General features: G+C 33.9%; 1 protein-coding gene across 1 annotated transcript; it reads right to left on the bottom strand.

Annotated features, from left to right (window-relative positions):
• Positions 1-2468: 2468 nt before the first annotated feature.
• Positions 2469-17880, bottom strand: LOC142358183 (uncharacterized). The gene is made up of 4 exons (XM_075409640.1): positions 17779-17880; positions 16953-17088; positions 14471-14632; positions 2469-2858 (listed from the first exon to the last, which is right to left on the bottom strand). The coding sequence occupies exons 2-4, from the start codon at positions 16971-16973 to the stop codon at positions 2694-2696; spliced, it is 348 nt and encodes a 115-aa protein (XP_075265755.1). The 5' UTR covers positions 16974-17088; positions 17779-17880; the 3' UTR covers positions 2469-2693.
• Positions 17881-17886: the final 6 nt, after the last annotated feature.

The raw sequence follows: 17886 nt of genomic DNA, 5'->3' as shown, positions 1-17886 counted from the left end.
CAAACACCAGGCTCTTGTGTACATTCAAATTTTAGTCACAAAACTAATGAACAGCTCAGAGTCAATTTCTAGGTCATTCGTGGAGCCGACTTAAAAGCGTTTTTGGACATTTTCACTTTTGGAGGTGCATTTCTGAAAGCGGACTGGATAGCTTCACTATCCTTCATTTAGTGTGCATAAAGATAATGGTAGTAAACCAGCCGCCATGCTTTAGTTCATTGTATATTGAAAAATACACAGCACTGTGGTTTTTGAATGCTTCAGGTTTTTGCTCATAACGTAAAAGGCATCGCAATTCTTCCTTTATTTCCTTAATATTTAGACGAAACCTGAAGTGTGCAATCGGTTGACAGATAAATAAGTGTTGTTATTGGCTTGGTAATTATTGGCTTTTCGATGTCTGTACTCTTAGTTATTGCGGCGCTATTTGTTTTTTTATCAAACCCAGATGTTAATTGGGATTAAACTCATTCTGAAAAAATTTAACAATTCATTTTGTGTTAGATCTTTGGACTGATTTCAAGCAGATGCATGGCTAAATATTTATTTTCAGAATTTAAAAAATTTTGGAACTGCATTGTCATGGCACCCTAAAAATTTTTTGAGGTTGCAGTACGGTGCTAGAGTGAAAAAAATCAGTTCATTCGGTTCGCCTTTAAGACATTCGCCGTGGTGAAATGGGATTTTGCTAAGTTCTTTACATTGGCTCACTATTCGTAACTAATGTTTCAAATTTATCCCAGAAACAATGTTAGATATTTCGGTTTTTACAATGGTAGATATAACAATGGTAGATATAGTGTTTTTCGTCAAACCGTTTGTAAAATAATCTATTTTTACTGCAATTTTCTGGGCTTTAAGTCAATGTTTGTTTAATTTTCTAAAAAGTAACTTACAATCGGGTTTGATTATTAACCGAAAAACTGTCCTCAGGCCAATAATTATTTTGTTGATAACTTTTATGAAAAAAATCATACAGACTCCTTGAAAGAATTTTTGCTTACTCTAAACCTAAGAACTTCCATTTTTTTCTACAGCCTGGACAAATTGAAATTAATCATCTCAAAATTGCAGAATTAGGAAATTCTGAATTTTTATTTGCTCTTCAAAATTTTTGGAAGAAAAAGTTCATGGCACTCCTGACAAAATGCAGTCAGTTTTGTTTCATTTTTTCATTCATTTTATTTCTGAAAAATCATACTTCTAGAATGATTAAAAATTAAAAACGTGTTTTAGAATTTTTGTTGAGTAAAAATTCCCCATTACAATATTTCTGTCTGATTGAAGAGTTGCCAAAACGATTGTAAGATTCGTGGTAAAAATGGGTGATAAGTGATTTTTTTCATTGTATCTCTGAGCGGTGAATGCATTGAATGTAGAATGTAGCTTCAAATTCTTCTGACATATTCGGTTTATAGCGGTAAATTTTTTTCACCGCATTCTATTGGTCGTTATGAAATGTTTTCACCGCTCACCGCGTTTTGTAAGATAATTTGCATCTTTCCAACAATTGCTCCCATCTTTTGGAAAAGGGGACTATTCTTGAATAGAATTTAAGCGAGTGATCTATTAACCAAACCGAGACGACTAATAACTCTCCATATATGCGCATACCATGTTAAACTGAATAGAATAAAATAGAATGCTATATTAATTAGCCGAATTGGAATACAAGGCAAAGATTTCTGATGGTCAAAAATCTTTGCGCCTAAATTGATTTTCGGCTATCTAAACTGGAAGCCAAGTTATATTGTTCTAAATTATAGCGCAGAAGGGGGAGGGCGATTATCTACTAGGGACCAAAATGGGGGTCAATTGTTGAAAAGATCCGATCATTTTATTTCAGCAATGAATGCAGTGAAGACATTCAGTGAAATCAGCTGCAAAATTTTGTAAGATTTGCTGTTTATATAGGTTAATGTGTTTTTTTACCGCATTCACTGCTAAAATACCCAAATCTTGCATACATTCCCACTTACTTCAATCAACAAGTATCACGATCTTGTTAATTTTTTAACCTCGCATTTCTATAATAAAGTGTTCATTTTAAAGAATCGTTTCCCATGAAATCGTTCCCCGGTCCTTTTTTGGTTTTTTCATCTTTGTTCTTTTTATGAGCCAAAATTTAACTACAAGTTGGAAAACATTTAAGCTATAGCGGTAATAATTGCTTATTAGTAATTTATTGCTTGCAGTTTATAACTTTGCTATTTTAAGAGCTCTCAACACTAAAATTTTCGAATTAGCTCTGACACCTCAGTTCTGGATCTTAATTTTTTTAATGGGGACTCGGGTCGTGTCTTTGCCCGGGTCTATAAAAAATAATAACAATTGCAGCAAAAAGCTGTGAAAAATCTTTTTTGATGAAAAAACATTTTTAACGCAATAAACTCGTTTTTTTTAGCGGTTAACATGCGTTGACACCTCTATCCAGGAAATTGTATCTTATATATGGCAAAAGAAATGAATGAATTGAAAAAAGTGCACTTGCTAATTTATAATTATCATTATTTGAGTTTAAAATTCCAGCTTCTGTTTTTCAGGTATGCAATTTATCTATGTGAAAACAACGTCTTCCCATTATAGCCCCCACGAAATTATAGTCCCTCATTACGGCATAAGGGGTGGGGTGGCTATACATTACATGACAGCTAAGCTGGAGGGGTTGGCTATAATGGGAAAAACCCTGAAATTCAACGCATTGCAGCTGATTTGGACCCTCCAGGTCCTGAGATTGACTTGCGTAGGAAGACTCCACTCGTTCTCTCGTCCACAGAGAGTGGCCTATGGTTTGACTTGGTCTTCGATGAGGATTTTTTTTTCTTCTTCACTTTCATGTCTGCCTCACTTGAGCTGTCCTGAAATTGAAAAATTAGAATAGCCAAAATTACAAAAAAAAAACGTGATAACTGTGTGTAAATAATTAGTGCAGCGTTTTGTATCAAGAGGATATTTAGATGGGATAATGATGAAATAATGGTGAATTTTTATCACTCTACGAAAGTAAAAATGAGTTTGAACTAAAAAAACGATGCGAAGATGATTGAATTTACTGACAAACTTTTTCGATCGCAGTTTTGGTTATTGCAAACAAATACTGAACATAAATGTTGGCTATCTTCTCTTTTTAGCCCCACAGCGTCGTGGATGCATATAATTTGCAATCCAAACCAAGTCCGCACCAACCAAATTTGAAGACATGTCACCACTTTTTGGTAATCATACAAAGATCATGAATGATGTCATTGACATCATACGCCATCTTAGCACGATCCTTGTATCATTGCTAGAGAACCATCTATGATTTTATGTGAAAGCTGGGAAATTGAATATAATTCTTCTTCGATAAAAGTTTTTCACCGCTTAAGCGGCGAGGATAAAAAAATCAGCGCTAAAAATGCTACTTCAATTACGTTCTATTAAATGTAGTGAAACCGATTTGAATTAAACGACAAGTAATGTAGCGGATGATAAATTGAGTGACATGCAGAAGGTAAGTTGTGCAAACCAGGACAGAAGTTTTTTTGGTATAAATTACAATGAACGCAGTAAAATTTCAACCGCTAAAAAGCTCCAAATCTTCCACTGATCAGACTCTAATCAAAAGTTTAGTTGGTCTAGACAGCTCGACTTGAGCCGGATTCAAAATTATGAACAATGATAATAATGAAGACAAAGATGCTCGTTAATGTGCGTTTGCACATGATGTTCCGACCCGAGCTCATCTACATTTTTGACTTAATTCTCAACCAAATGAAGAGATTATCAAAAAAAGATGTTTGAGTTTAAAAAAGTTGTTACGCAAACAAACTACTAATTGAATTACATAATGCGATGCCTCAATACAGCGCTCACGAGATTGTCATTAAAAGGACTACAAGAAAAAAAGAAACAAGAAAATAAGCAAAAACAAAAATTTCAAGGCAAAAACTCAATATCTAATTTTAAAAGCACCTAGTAACAACGTCTAAATGCAATAAAACCTTAACAACATAATTTTACTTTTTCCTAACTACACAGCAGACGGAAGTTTTCCTCAATTAGACTAAGTAACAAGTCGACAAAAGGAAATAGTGAGGCGAAACTCAAAAATCAACCAACATTTTTTAAACTAAGAAATTTAAAAAGTCTTAAAAAATCATTCGATTTTAAAGAAATTATTCGTGATAAAAATAATGAAAATTCGTTATGAAATCAAAAGTACCTGTCTTCGGTTATTCTAAGCCATATAAATGGACTAAAGAGAAAGATAAACTGAAAAAAATTACAAACGATTTGAGAAAGTACAAATTATTTAAGTCATTAAAATCAAAAAGATATTTTCTGAAAATCAAGTATTTTTAATTCAATTGTTATTGAAACAAAATTTAAAAAATTTATACTGAAATATTAAAAAGTTCGCCTGGGCGACTTTGAAAGTCATTGGGATCTGTTAATACGCGAATGTGCTAAACAAAAGAGAAAAAGAAACACAAATTTTGACCACTCACAAAGTTTATGAAATCGCATATTGTCCATCAACGTAACCTCTAGTATTGAAAGAAACTTTTCTATTATCAATAAATATTTCAACAGCTTGTTATATTTACAAAAATACAATATGAGGTCAAAACTCAACAAATACGAACATATATTCTGAAACCACGAAATTTTTGAGGAAATCCGCAGTATCACTATCAATAAAATCATTAGCTTTCAACGAAAGTCTATAAAAACGCCAAGTTACGTATCGATGGGAAAACAAGGATGTTAATCTTCATTTTTCAGTAAAGGACATTACAATAAGTCTCACGAACATGAAAACAACAACAAATAAATGCAGAAACCAAAAATTGAGTAGAAAAGTTCAAGAAAAAACTTTTGAAGCCTCTAAAACTATATTGCTTTTATGAAAAAATTATCCTTGTTTCACTGAAGATATTCTCTAAACCAATGTGAATTATCGAAATTTGGATAACGTGATAAGAATTCAAAAAATATTCAAAATAACGAACAAAGTATCCAAAAACAAAAAAAATATCATGAAAACTCTTGCAATCGAGGTCATAAAAACAGCAGTTAGAAGATAAAACCGCTAACCAGATTAATTTTGAGACTGTTACTGAGACTGACGTGCAGTTCACGAACACAAGTGTCAGATCAGTTAATGCTCAAAGAAAATTTCAAAAAAAATTTTTTTTGTCTTAACAGCCATTAAACTTAGTAGTTTTTAAGGGAAGTCTATAAGTACGCTAAGTTTTATCTCGATGGAATAAAATATGTTTATAGGTTAATTATAAGTCTTCAATAAGACATCAAAATAAGTCTTATGACTATGAAATCAAAAACTAATGAAGGCAAATCCAAAAATTCAGTTGAAAAGTGCGAGAAGAAAGTGTCGAAGCCATTTAATTCATAAGCTTTTCTTCGAAAAATTATCTATGATCCAATGAATTTTTTTTTCAGTCAAAACGAACTACCAAATCTGGATAATGTGATAAAATTTCAAAAGGAAACAAAAGTACGAAAAAAAGCTAAAAAATTTAGAAAAATTTTACGAAAACTCGTGGCATCGAAGACATAAAGCCAACAGTTAGAAGATAAAGCGGCTAACCAGATTACTTTTGAGACTGTTACTGAGACTGACTTAAAGTTCACGAACACAAGTATGAGATCGGTTAATGCTCAAAGAAAATTTCAAAAAAAAATTTTTTTGTCTTAAAAGCCATTAAATTTAGTAGCTTTTAAGGGAAGTCAATAAGTACGCTAAGTTTTATCTCGATGGAATAAAATATGTTTATAGGTTAATTATAAGTCTTCAATAAGACATCAAAATAAGTCTTATGACTATGAAATCAACAACTAATGAAGGCAAATCCAAAAATTTAGTTGAAAAGTGCGAGAAGAAAGTGTCGAAGCCATTTAATTCATAAGCTTTTCTTCGAAAAATTATCTATGATCCAATGAATTTTTTTTCAGTCAAAATGAACTACCAAATTTGGATAATGTGATAAAATTTCAAAAGCAAACAAAACTACGAAAAAAAGCTAAAAAAATAGAAAAATTTTACGAAAACTCGTGGCATCGAAGACATAAAGCCAACAGTTAGAAGATAAAGCCGCTAACCAGATTACTTTTGAGACTGTTACTGAGACTGACTTTCAGTTCACGAACACAAGTATGAGATCGGTTAATGCTCAAAGAAAATTTCAAAAAATTTTTTTTTGTCTTAACAGCCATTAAACTCAGTAGCTCTTAAGGGAAGTCAATAAGTACGCTAAGTTTTATCTCGATGGAATAAAATATGTTTATAGGTTAATTATAGGTCTTCAATAAGACATCAAAATAAGTCTTATGACTATGAAATCAACAACTAGTGAAGGCAAATCCAAAAATTCAGTTCAAAAGTGCGAGTAGAAATCGCATATTGTCCATCAACGTAACCACCAGTATTGAAAGAAACTTTTCTATTATCAATAAATTTTTCAACAGCATGATATATTTAAAAAAACATTATGAGGTCAAAACTCAACAAATACGAACATATATTCTGAAACCACGAAAATTTTGAGGAGATCCGCAGTATCACTATCAATAAAATCAATAGCTTTCAACGAAAATCTATAAATACGCCAAGTTACGTATCGATGTGAAAACAAGGATTTTGTTCTTCATTTTTCAGTAAAGGACATTACAATAAGTCTCATGAACATGAAAACAACAACAAATAAAAGCAGAAACCAAAAATTGAGTAGAAAAGTTCAAGAAAAAACTTTTGAAGCCTCTAAAACTATATTGCTCTTATGAAAACTTTATCCTTAATTCACTGAAGGTAATCTCTAAACCAATGTGAATTATCGAAATTTGGATAACGTGATAAGAATTCAAAAAATATTCAAAATAACGAATAAAGTATCCAAAAACAAAAAAATCTCATGAAAACTCTTGCAATTGAGGTAATAAAAACAGCAGTTAGAAGATAAAACCGCTAACCAGATTAATTTTGAGACTGTTACTGAGACTGACTTACAGTTCACGAACATAACTATGAGATCAGTTAATGCTCAAAGAAAATTTCAAAAAAAAATTTTTTGTCTTAACATTACACTCAGTAGCTTTTAAGGGAAGTCAATAAGTACGCTAAGTTTTATCTCGATAGAATAAAATATGTTTATAGGTTAATAATAAGTCTTCAATAAGACATCAAATTAAGTCTTATGACTATGAAATCAAAAACTAATGAAGGCAAATCCAAAAATTCAGTTGAAAAGTACAAGAAGAAAGTGTCGAAGCCATTTAATTCATAAGCTTTTCTTCGACAAATTATCTATGATCCAATGAACTTTTTTTCAGTCAAAATGAACTACCAAATTTGGATAATGTGATAAAATTTCAAAAGCAAACAAAACTACGATATAAAGCTAAAATATTTAGAAAAATTTTACGAAAACTTGTGGCATCGAAGACATAAAGCCAACAGTTAGAAGATAAAGCCGCTAACCAGATTACTTTTGAGACTGTTACTGAGACTGACTTACAGTTCACGAACACAAGTATGAGATCGGTTAATGCCTAAGAAAATTTCAAAAAATTTTTTTTGTCTTACTAGCCATTAAATTCAGTAGCTTTTAAGGGAAGTCAATAAGTACGCTAAGTTTTATCTCGATGGAATAAAATATGTTTATAGGTTAATTATAAGTCTTCAATAAGACATCAAAATAAGTCTTATGACTATGAAATCAACAACTAGTGTAGGCAAATCCAAAAATTCAGTTGAAAAGTGCGAGAAGAAAGTGTCGAAGCCATTTAATTCATAAGCTTTTCTTCGAAAAATTATCTATGATCCAATGAATTTTTTTTCAGTCAAAATGAACCACCAAATTTGGGTAATGTGATAAAATTTCAAAAGCAAACAAAACTACGAAAAAAGCTAAAAAATTTAGAAAAATTTTACGAAAACTCGTGGCATCGAAGACAATATGCCAACAGTTAGAAGATAAAGCCGCTAACCAGATTACTTTTGAGACTGTTACTGAGACTGACTTACAGTTCACGAATACAAATATGAGATCGGTTAATGCTCAAAGAAAATTTCAAAAAAAATATTTTTTTGTCTTACTAGCCAATAAATTCAGTAGCTTTTAGGGGAAGTCAATAAGTACGCTAAGTTTTGTCTCGATGGAATAAAATATGCTTATAGGTCAATTATAAGTCTTCAATAAGACATCAAAATAAGTCTTATGACTATGATATCAACAACTAGTAAAGTCAAATCCAAAAGTTCAGTGAAAAAGAGCGAGAAGAAATTGTCGAAGCCGTTTAATTGATAAGATTTTCTTCGAAAAATTATCTAGGATCCGTTGAATTTTTTTTCAGTCAAAATGAACTACCAAATTTGAATAATGTGATAAAATTTCAAAAGCAAACAAAACTACGAACAAAAATGCTATAAAATTTAGAAAAATTTTACGAAAACTCGTGGCATCGAAGACATAAAGCCAATAGTTAGGAGATGCAATCGCTAACCATATAAATTATGGCTACAGTAGAAAAAAATGGGGTCCTGTTATTACTAAAAATTTGTTTTTGTTTTTCAAGTCTTAACAGCCAAAAGCTGCGCACTCAAATAAATAGATAGGCTCAATTTGGGCTTATTAGGAAGTTTATTGTTCTTTTAGTCAACGAGTCTAGGCCATAGGGCTCTCAAAAAGTAGTAAAATCTCAATAAGAAGATCAAAATTTCATTAAAAATTACGGAAACTCAGATTCGAAGCCAACACAACATGAGCGATTCCTTGAGAATGATTCGGTTTGTCATTAACAGAACCTCGATATGAAAAGTGACTAGTCTCTAGGTGGCTAAAAAATATAAAAAATTTTCTAAAACACAGTTCTCAAATTGAATTCGAAATTTTGATAGTAAACTTTCTCATGAAACAAGAACTAGTCTTTTTTTATCGCCTTTCCTCTATTGACAACACAAAATTAATTCATTTTATAGCCTGAAACGTAATCTTGAATTAATTTTTTAATAGAAAATATCTTAATTTGAACATTAATTACGTAAAAAGTGAACAAAATTATGCCAAATATCCCGCTGTCGCTCAAAATTTTAAACCTTGATAACTCCTCGAAAGATACGAAATGCAAATAACGTTTCTTCAGAATTATACGCTGGACGAGTTTTTTATTGATACCACTCGCATTTCTCTGCGAATAATATATCGATCGGCCAAAATTGTCTGAACAAAAAATACCCAGTTGAGTGTATAGTTCCTCCCCACAAGTGGGGTTGGAACAATAATTAAAGCACTTAAAATCTACGTTCTTCTTTCAACGTCTACAGTTTGGCCCGGGAGAAGAGGCTTTAACGATTAGGATTTTAGAAGAGGTTTGCTTCAATTATAAATCCGTTATGAACAAGAATGATGAAGAAGAGGGTATGATCCACTTTTTGTCGTTTATACACACTTTTTGCCTCAAAATAAATCCATGCAAATAATGGATATGTTCTGGTTCTAATCTGTTTCACCCCCCTTTGGTTTTTTTGCCCGCCAATTACAATTTTTGTTTTGTTATATAGGACGTTCCAATGCCAAAAGATAACATGTTATATGCTAGGGGGGGGGGGGGGGGGAGCGGCGTAGGGGTGGGGGTCATTAAGGGGTGGGGCGTAAGAGCTATATACCCACTAAGCTGGGGGTGGGGGACACAATAGATCCAAGGTTTTGAGCTGTGCAGTAATCAAACGGCAGAAATTGAGGGTGCCCCAATTTTTCACCTCTATGTTTAACCTCCTACGATTTCACCCTGATGATTTCACTCCTCCATCATTTCACCCTTATCCTTTCACCGCGACTTAACCCCTTATACAATTGGTAGTATTAACGTAGTAAAATAATCATTCGAACAGGCCGCGCGGGCCATGGCCATGCCTCAGTGGCCTGCGCGACATGGTACGAAATTCGATATGAATCGGGGTGAAAAAAAAGTAAAACCGAAATCAAAACCTTTATGACTTCATCTACTTAATTTCGAATTACCGAGAGATCCATGATATGGTTCACGATGTAATGCAAATGTTTTCATCAAATCTTGTTGTGGTAACAACAGCTGCATCTTTTTAGCGTCCCGGAGTCCATTTTTGATTCTATTCAGCACTGAATTATTATAATTTCAACAAAAATTTTACTCTGACAAAAACTCTTAACATGCCACTTTTTACTATGATCATACTGATATTCCTACCGTTTTTATTCTCTTCTTCTGAGAAGCCTGATTTATTAGCGCGTCTTTCTCTGTGAAAACTGATTTATGAATGAGTCATTCTCTGTGAAGACTGATTTACTAACGTGTCTTCCTCTGTGAAGACTGATTTATTATTGAGTCATTCTCTGTGAAGACTGATTTATTAACGAGTCTTCCTCTGTGAAGACTGATTTTTTAACGATTCTTCCTCTGTGAAGACTGATTAATTAACGAGTATTCCTCTGTGAAGACTGGTCTATTAACGTGCATTTGTTATTCAGCAATTAATGCCACTCAGCGCCGTTTCAACTCAACGTGCGGTTTCAACAAAACAAATAAAACAATTGAACAAAAGAAGCTGCTAAATCATGCAAAACCTTAAACATGATGCAATACATTAAACATGATTAAATATCGAACATCTCAAGTCTTTTTCAGCAGTTTTTAGTCTTTTTGCTGGTCACAGCAGGAAATAGTCGTTTTCAGCGCAGAAACTGGTCAGCATCTTCAGCGCAGCAACTGGTCAGCGTCTTCAGCGCAGGAACTGGTCAGCGTCTTCAGCGCACGACCTGGTCACAACAGGAGCTGGTCACGGGAACTGTTCACAAATATCCCATTCTACAGGCGACACTTCGTTCACGTGTCCTTGATGTGGTGTCCAGCATCTCTGCTGGTCCTTTCATCAGCACAAGAACTGGCACCGATGGTGCTACCGATTTTAAACAGATCACTAACATTCTCTCAACACTGAAACAAATCTAAACCGCCAAAGAAACAGTTTCAGATGAATTTTGACACAGTTTCACTCATAATAAAGGCAGGGAAAATACATTTGGTAAAAATGCTTTGCAATTATCAATACACGCTGCGACATTATCGACTTCTATCTTATTTTGAATAATGAACTTCAAGACATTCTGAAATAAAATCAGTTAGGTTAGTTTCAGGGTTGAGAGAATGATGAGTGATCTGTTCAAATTCTGTGGCACCATTGGTGCCAGTTCTGGTGCTGATGACAGGACCAGCAAAGATGGTAAACACCAAGTAAGCCAAGTAAACACCGGCGCAGAGGGATGGAAACGGGGATCATCACGCGACCAACGGGAATCATTTACAGATGGCTATGGTTCTGAATTTTCAAGATATTTGTAAACGCTGGAACCAAGCTTTTCGCTAATAACTCAAAAATTCTGGACCATCAGCAGGTTTATATCCAAAGTCTGGGGAAAAGTAAGCAACCAGCGTATAAGTACTGTTTCTAACAGCCCATTTCCACAACTTGATATAGCCAACTGTGCTTCAGTTTCAACTGGGTGAAGTCGAAGCCTTTTTTTGCCAAATGTTGTTCAATTTTCAGCCCATGATTCCCTTCTCTTCTCTTTCAGATCGGAAGCAAGTGCTACGAAACATTGCCTAAAGTTGATCTAGATTTGTCAGAGCCAGTTTGAAGTACTGTTGATTGAAATTTTCGATTCGTTAATTCAATTCAAACGACACGTTGCAACAATTTCACACGTTTTCAAAGTTATTCGAATTTTTCATTTTGCTATATAAAACTATTGTGTACAGAATGTGAGCGCTCCGAAAGTGCTCATTTTAACTACTTTTAACCAATACGTTGATAAATAGACCATCACAGGGGGTTAAATTTTGACAAATGGTTCTTCACAGATGTATTCACGATAATAAATGGTCTTGCACAGATATTTACACTTCTATAAATGGTCATTCACAGAAGAAGACACGTTTGTAAATCAGTCCTCACAGAGGAAAACACATTTGTAAATCAGTCTTCTCAGAGGAAGACACGTTTATAAATCAGTCCTCACAGAGGAAGGCACGTTTGTAGATCAGTCTTCACAGAGGAAGAAACGTTTGTAAATCAGTCTTCATAGAGGAGAGGAAGACACGTTTGTAAATCATTCTTCACAGAGGAAAACGCGTTTTAAATCATTCTTCACAGAGGAAGATACGTTTTTAAATCATTCTTCACAGAGGATGATACGTTTTTAAATCATTCTTCACAGAGGAAGACACGTTTTTAAATCATTCTTCACAGAGGAAGGCACGTAGGTAGATCAGTCTTCACAGAGGAAGAAACGTTTGTAAATCATTCTTCACAGAGGAAAACGCGTTTTAAATCAATCTTCACAGAGGAAGATACGTTTTTAAATCATTCTTCACAGAGGAAGATACGTTTTTAAATCATTCTTCACAGAGGAAGATACGTTTTTAAATCATTCTTCACAGAGGAAGACACGTTTTTAAATCATTCTTCACAGAGGAAGATACGTTTTTAAATCATTCTTCACAGAGGAAGACACGTTTTTAAATCATTCTTCACAGAGGAAGATACGTTTGTAAATAATTCTTCACAGAGGAAGATACGTTTTTAAATCATTCTTCACAGAGGAAGATACGTTTTTAAATCATTCTTTACAGAGGAAGATACGTTTTTAAATCATTCTTCACAGAGGAAGACACGTTTTTAGATCATTCTTCACAGAGGAAGATACGTTTTTAAATCATTCTTCACAGAGGAAGACACGTTTTTAAATCATTCTTCACAGAGGAAGATACGTTTGTAAATCATTCTTCTCAGAGGAAGATATGTTTTTAAATCATTCTTCACAGAGGAAGATACGTTTTTAAATCATTCTTCACAGAGGAAGATACGTTTGTAAATAATTCTTCACAGAGGAAGATACGTTTTTAAATCATTCTTCACAGAGGAAGATACGTTTTTAAATCATTCTTTACAGAGGAAGATACGTTTTTAAATCATTCTTCACAGAGGAAGACACGTTTTTAGATCATTCTTCACAGAGGAAGATACGTTTTAAATCATTCTTCACAGAGGAAGATACGTTTGTAAATAATTCTTCACAGAGGAAGATACGTTTTTAAATCATTCTTCACAGAGGAAGATACGTTTTTAAATCATTCTTTACAGAGGAAGATACGTTTTTAAATCATTCTTCACAGAGGAAGACACGTTTTTAGATCATTCTTCACAGCGGAATACACGTTTTTAAATCATTCTTCACAGAGGAAGATACGTTTGTAAATCATTCTTCACAGAGGAAGATACGTTTGTAAATAATTCTTCACAGAGGAAGATACGTTTTTGAATCATTCTTCACAGAGGAAGATACGTTTTTAAATCATTCTTTACAGAGGAAGATACGTTTTTAAATCATTCTTCACAGAGGAAGACACGTTTTTAAATCATTCTTCACAGAGGAAGACACGTTTTTAAATCATTCTTCACAGAGGAAGATACGTTTGTAAATCATTCTTCACAGAGGAAGATACGTTTGTAAATCATTCTTCACAGAGGAAGATACGTTTTTAAATCATTCTTCACAGAGGAAGATACGTTTGTAAATCATTCTTCACAGAGGAAGATACGTTTTTAAATCATTCTTCACAGAGGAAGATACGTTTTTAAATCATTCTTCACAGAGGAAGATACGTTTTTAAATCATTCTTCACAGAGGAAGACACGTTTTTAAATCATTCTTCACAGAGGAAGATACGTTTGTAAATAATTCTTCACAGAGGAAGATACGTTTTTAAATCATTCTTCACAGAGGAAGATACGTTTTTAAATCATTCTTTACAGAGGAAGATACGTTTTTAAATCATTCTTCACAGAGGAAGACACGTTTTTAGATCATTCTTCACAGAGGAAGATACGTTTTTAAATCATTCTTCACAGAGGAAGACACGTTTTTAAATCATTCTTCACAGAGGAAGATACGTTTGTAAATCATTCTTCACAGAGGAAGATACGTTTTTAAATCATTCTTCACAGAGGAAGATACGTTTTTAAATCATTCTTCACAGAGGAAGATACGTTTTTAAATCATTCTTCACAGAGGAAGACACGTTTTTAAATCATTCTTCACAGTTTCTATATAGACTGCGGTTTCTCTACGCAGTAGGATTAGCTAGATTTATCATGATTCAGTTCTGTGTACAATTGGTTTGTTCTGAGTCAGTGCTGAAAAGCTCTGAGTGCAAGCTCCGGGGTCAATTTAACTCTACAAAAATCTTTAAAAAGTGACGAAAATATGCTTTGGTGCTATATTATTTTTTGGCCATTTTTTTCTAACCACTGTTGCTACACGCGGTTATATAACAAGGTTATATAACCCCACCACAGTACTCGTCCCTATCCCCACCTCCCCCTCCCTCCCAGCAGCTTCATTATGCAAAACTTTATATCCAAAACATGTACATTGAAGTGAACGCTGTGATTTCTGTCACGTGACTTAGCCTCGTGAAGGTTTCTGTCATTTGCCCGTAGGCTAGATGAGCCCGCTCTTGTGTATTGAGAGACTATCTCTGCCTCCTGTTTTCCAAAGAGGAAGTCGTGGTCTTCAGTCCACGCGTAAGGGTCCTTTTGGGTAGCAGTAAGAAAGTAGGAATCTATTCTGCACCCCCCCCCCCGCCGCTTAGTGGGCAGACACCTGGGGCGCTTAGTGCTGTTTCTCTACACATCATTTGTAATTGGGACACTGAGGGACATTGACATAAAAGCATAAAAGACACCCGGGGGGGGGGGTTGAATAGATTCAAAAGTAGTGCTCAATTAGCGTTCAACTTTAGCTGAAAACTAAAATAGGTTTCAGAATTTCATCCTGTTGTGTTTCATTACCAAAAACTAATTGCAAATGCGCCTCTCAACTAGTGAAAAAAAAGTCGTGTCCAGAAGACCAAACACAAAAACGACAAAAATAAAGAAATTTTAGATATGATCGGCTTCAAACGTAAAAAGCTATACAATGTTCGATATCGTCACTATCATCTGTTTTCAGAACGTGAGAAATTATCTGTATATTTGGTTGAAAAGCCTAACAAATTGTCGAGATGTTTGATGAAAAATGTTGGAAATTGTCGGCATGTTCAGTTTGAAACTTAACAATACCCCGGTCTTGTTCGTTCAAGAAATTCAAGTGTTTTTGTTTCTAGTTCAATTATGTTCAACCTTTCCATTCGCAGGACTTTTGAACGTACTTCTAAATTTGTTTATAAAACGTTTTCGATCTTCTTGCTCCCATTATTGACAAAACTTATTGAACAAATACGAACTTTTGTTTGTTTCAAATTTTAAACAGTAAGAGTCAGGTTGAAAACTGACGCGGAACTTTTTCAATATCTCATATTCGAGGAGTTTTGATTTGATGAAAAAAGAGAGAAAAAATTTGTCAAAATTTCGGCAACATCATTATCAAAAATGCTGACCATTTACTGCCCCTAATCTAGGAAAACCACAAATTTGCGTTGAAATACAAAATACAGACTTCTTACTTTGGATATGGCACGCTCGGAATATCCTTGGTTTGAAACGGAAACTACCGACGATTGTCTTCGTTTGAAACAGATCATGCCGATAGATTTGTACGTTTGAAACAGAACACAACGATAAATTTATACGTTTGAATTAGAACATACCGATAAAATTATACGTTTGAAAAAGAACATATCGATAAAATTATACGTTTGAAACAGAAAATACCGATAAAAATTATACGTTTGAAACAGAACATAACGATAAAGTTATACGTTTGAAGAAGAACAAATCGATAAATTTCTACGTTTGAAACAGATTATGCCGATAAGTTTATAGGTTTTAAAAAAAATACTGATAAAATTATACGGTTGAAACAGAACAGACAAATAACATTGCATTTGAAACTAAATCGATAAATTTATGCGATTGAAACAGAACATACCGGTAAATCCATACGTTTGAGACAGAGTAAACCGATATAATTATACGTTTGAAACAGAACATACCGATAAATTCTTGCGCTTGAGACAGAATATACCAATGGTTTTATACGTTTCAAACAGAACATACCCACAATCTTACAGGTTTGAAACAGAACATACCGAGGAAATTATAGTTTCGATAAAAAACATACCGATAAAAAAATACGTTTGCGTTTGAAACAGAACGTAAGGATAAATTTATAAGTTTGAGACAGATCTTATCGATAAAGTTATGCGTTTGAAATACTGAAAAACATACTGAAAAACATACTGGCAATTTTGTACGTTTTAAATGGAGCGTTGATTTATTTTTTTATATGGAACGTAGAGACATTTTCTACCTGTAAAATGCGAAATCTTTACGGTTTCGTAACTTTAAACTCAAAAAATCGCCAATTTACTATGTTTCAATTTAAAAACGGCAACCTTTTCAGATGTTTGAAACTGAACATACCGACAAACTTCAGGAAAATCCTAATGTTTTTCCGACGTTTTTGTCTCTCTGAAACCTAACTTATGGTCAATTTTATTACATTTAACATTGGCAAATTCTGGCGTAGAGCATATTGTGGTTCAATGTTAGTTAAAATTATGAGAGAGAAAAATTTTTCCGATAAAATTGTCCCCGTTTCGCAATTACAAAGAAAAAATTAGACTTGATTGTTTTATTTCATCGAGATTAATTTTTAATTTCGAGACTAATTAGGGTTTTTCTCCCAAAGTAAACGAGTTAATTATAATACCATAAACGCTAGACCGAATGCATTCCTTTCAGTTTAACTGAATAACATTAGGTCCTAATTTTGAGGTGACTTATAAAAAGACCGTGGTCTACCGATATTGGGATGAACAGACTTTGAGTCAACAATAATTGTCGGAGTCGGCAATGTGTTGACCGATGTGAGTCAGGGTCGTGCCGACCAATATTTGACAGGGTTATTTACCTGGTTGGCTGCGTTGATCATGTCAATGTCGTCTTTGAGTCTCGAGTTCTCGAGTCTCAGTTCGTCCAACTGTACCTCCAACTTTTCTCTTCTGATTCTCTCGTATTCCAACTGGTTGTTCAAATCAGAGATCACTCTGACAACAAAAAAAATCAATAGTTTAGTCAAAACTAGTCAAGACGCTAGATCTCAAATCATATTTGTCCACAAAAGAAGCCAAAGTATGTTCGCTAAAAATGTTTTCGAAGAAATCTCTGTCATTTAAAATTAAACTATTTGAGTATTTCCCATTAAAGACCACCCATACCGCCTGATTAGTGTTCCTTGGAAGTATAACTCACAGTTAGAGTGAGCATACCATAATAGGGGGGTTATATATTTTGTGTGTGTGTGGGGGGGGGAGAAGGAGAAGGAGGAAGGGGAAGAGGTTATAATGGGAGAAAGACCCAATTATTTGAATTTAAATGGAATGGGCAGTTACATTTTGACTTTAATTCGAGGTATAGAAGAGAACTGCAACACAATGAAACCGAAGTTGAAACACAACAGGATTTCGAACATCTTTGACAAGGCTTGTTATCTTCTTAAGGATTTGAGACCCTTCTTATCATAATCTTGTTCATCTTTCAAGTTCGCAACAAACTAAGTCAATTATTTTTCGGCAAAATTTTCCGAGTTCCCGATTTTCATATTAGCTCTGAGCAAATGAGGAAAATTTAAATCATCTATAATAAAAATTTCGTTTCGTTGGCAGGCAATGCCATAAAAAAATGGTGCACATTTTTGAACTGTTATCTGGTGATAGTTGAAATCATGAATGTGGTACCTCTCACTCTCTTGAAGAAGTTCGGACTGTATTTTGTCTTCATCTAACTCCCCGCCAAGTTGTTTGTAGTTCTCTTTCGCAATTGTCAAACTCCGCGTCAGCTCATCT

This window comes from Convolutriloba macropyga, unplaced genomic scaffold (assembly GCF_964194025.1).
Source record: "Convolutriloba macropyga unplaced genomic scaffold, txConMacr16.3 SCAFFOLD_5238, whole genome shotgun sequence".
Taxonomy (NCBI): Eukaryota; Metazoa; Xenacoelomorpha; order Acoela; family Convolutidae; genus Convolutriloba; species Convolutriloba macropyga.
This window is presented reverse-complemented; position numbering and strand designations above follow the sequence as displayed.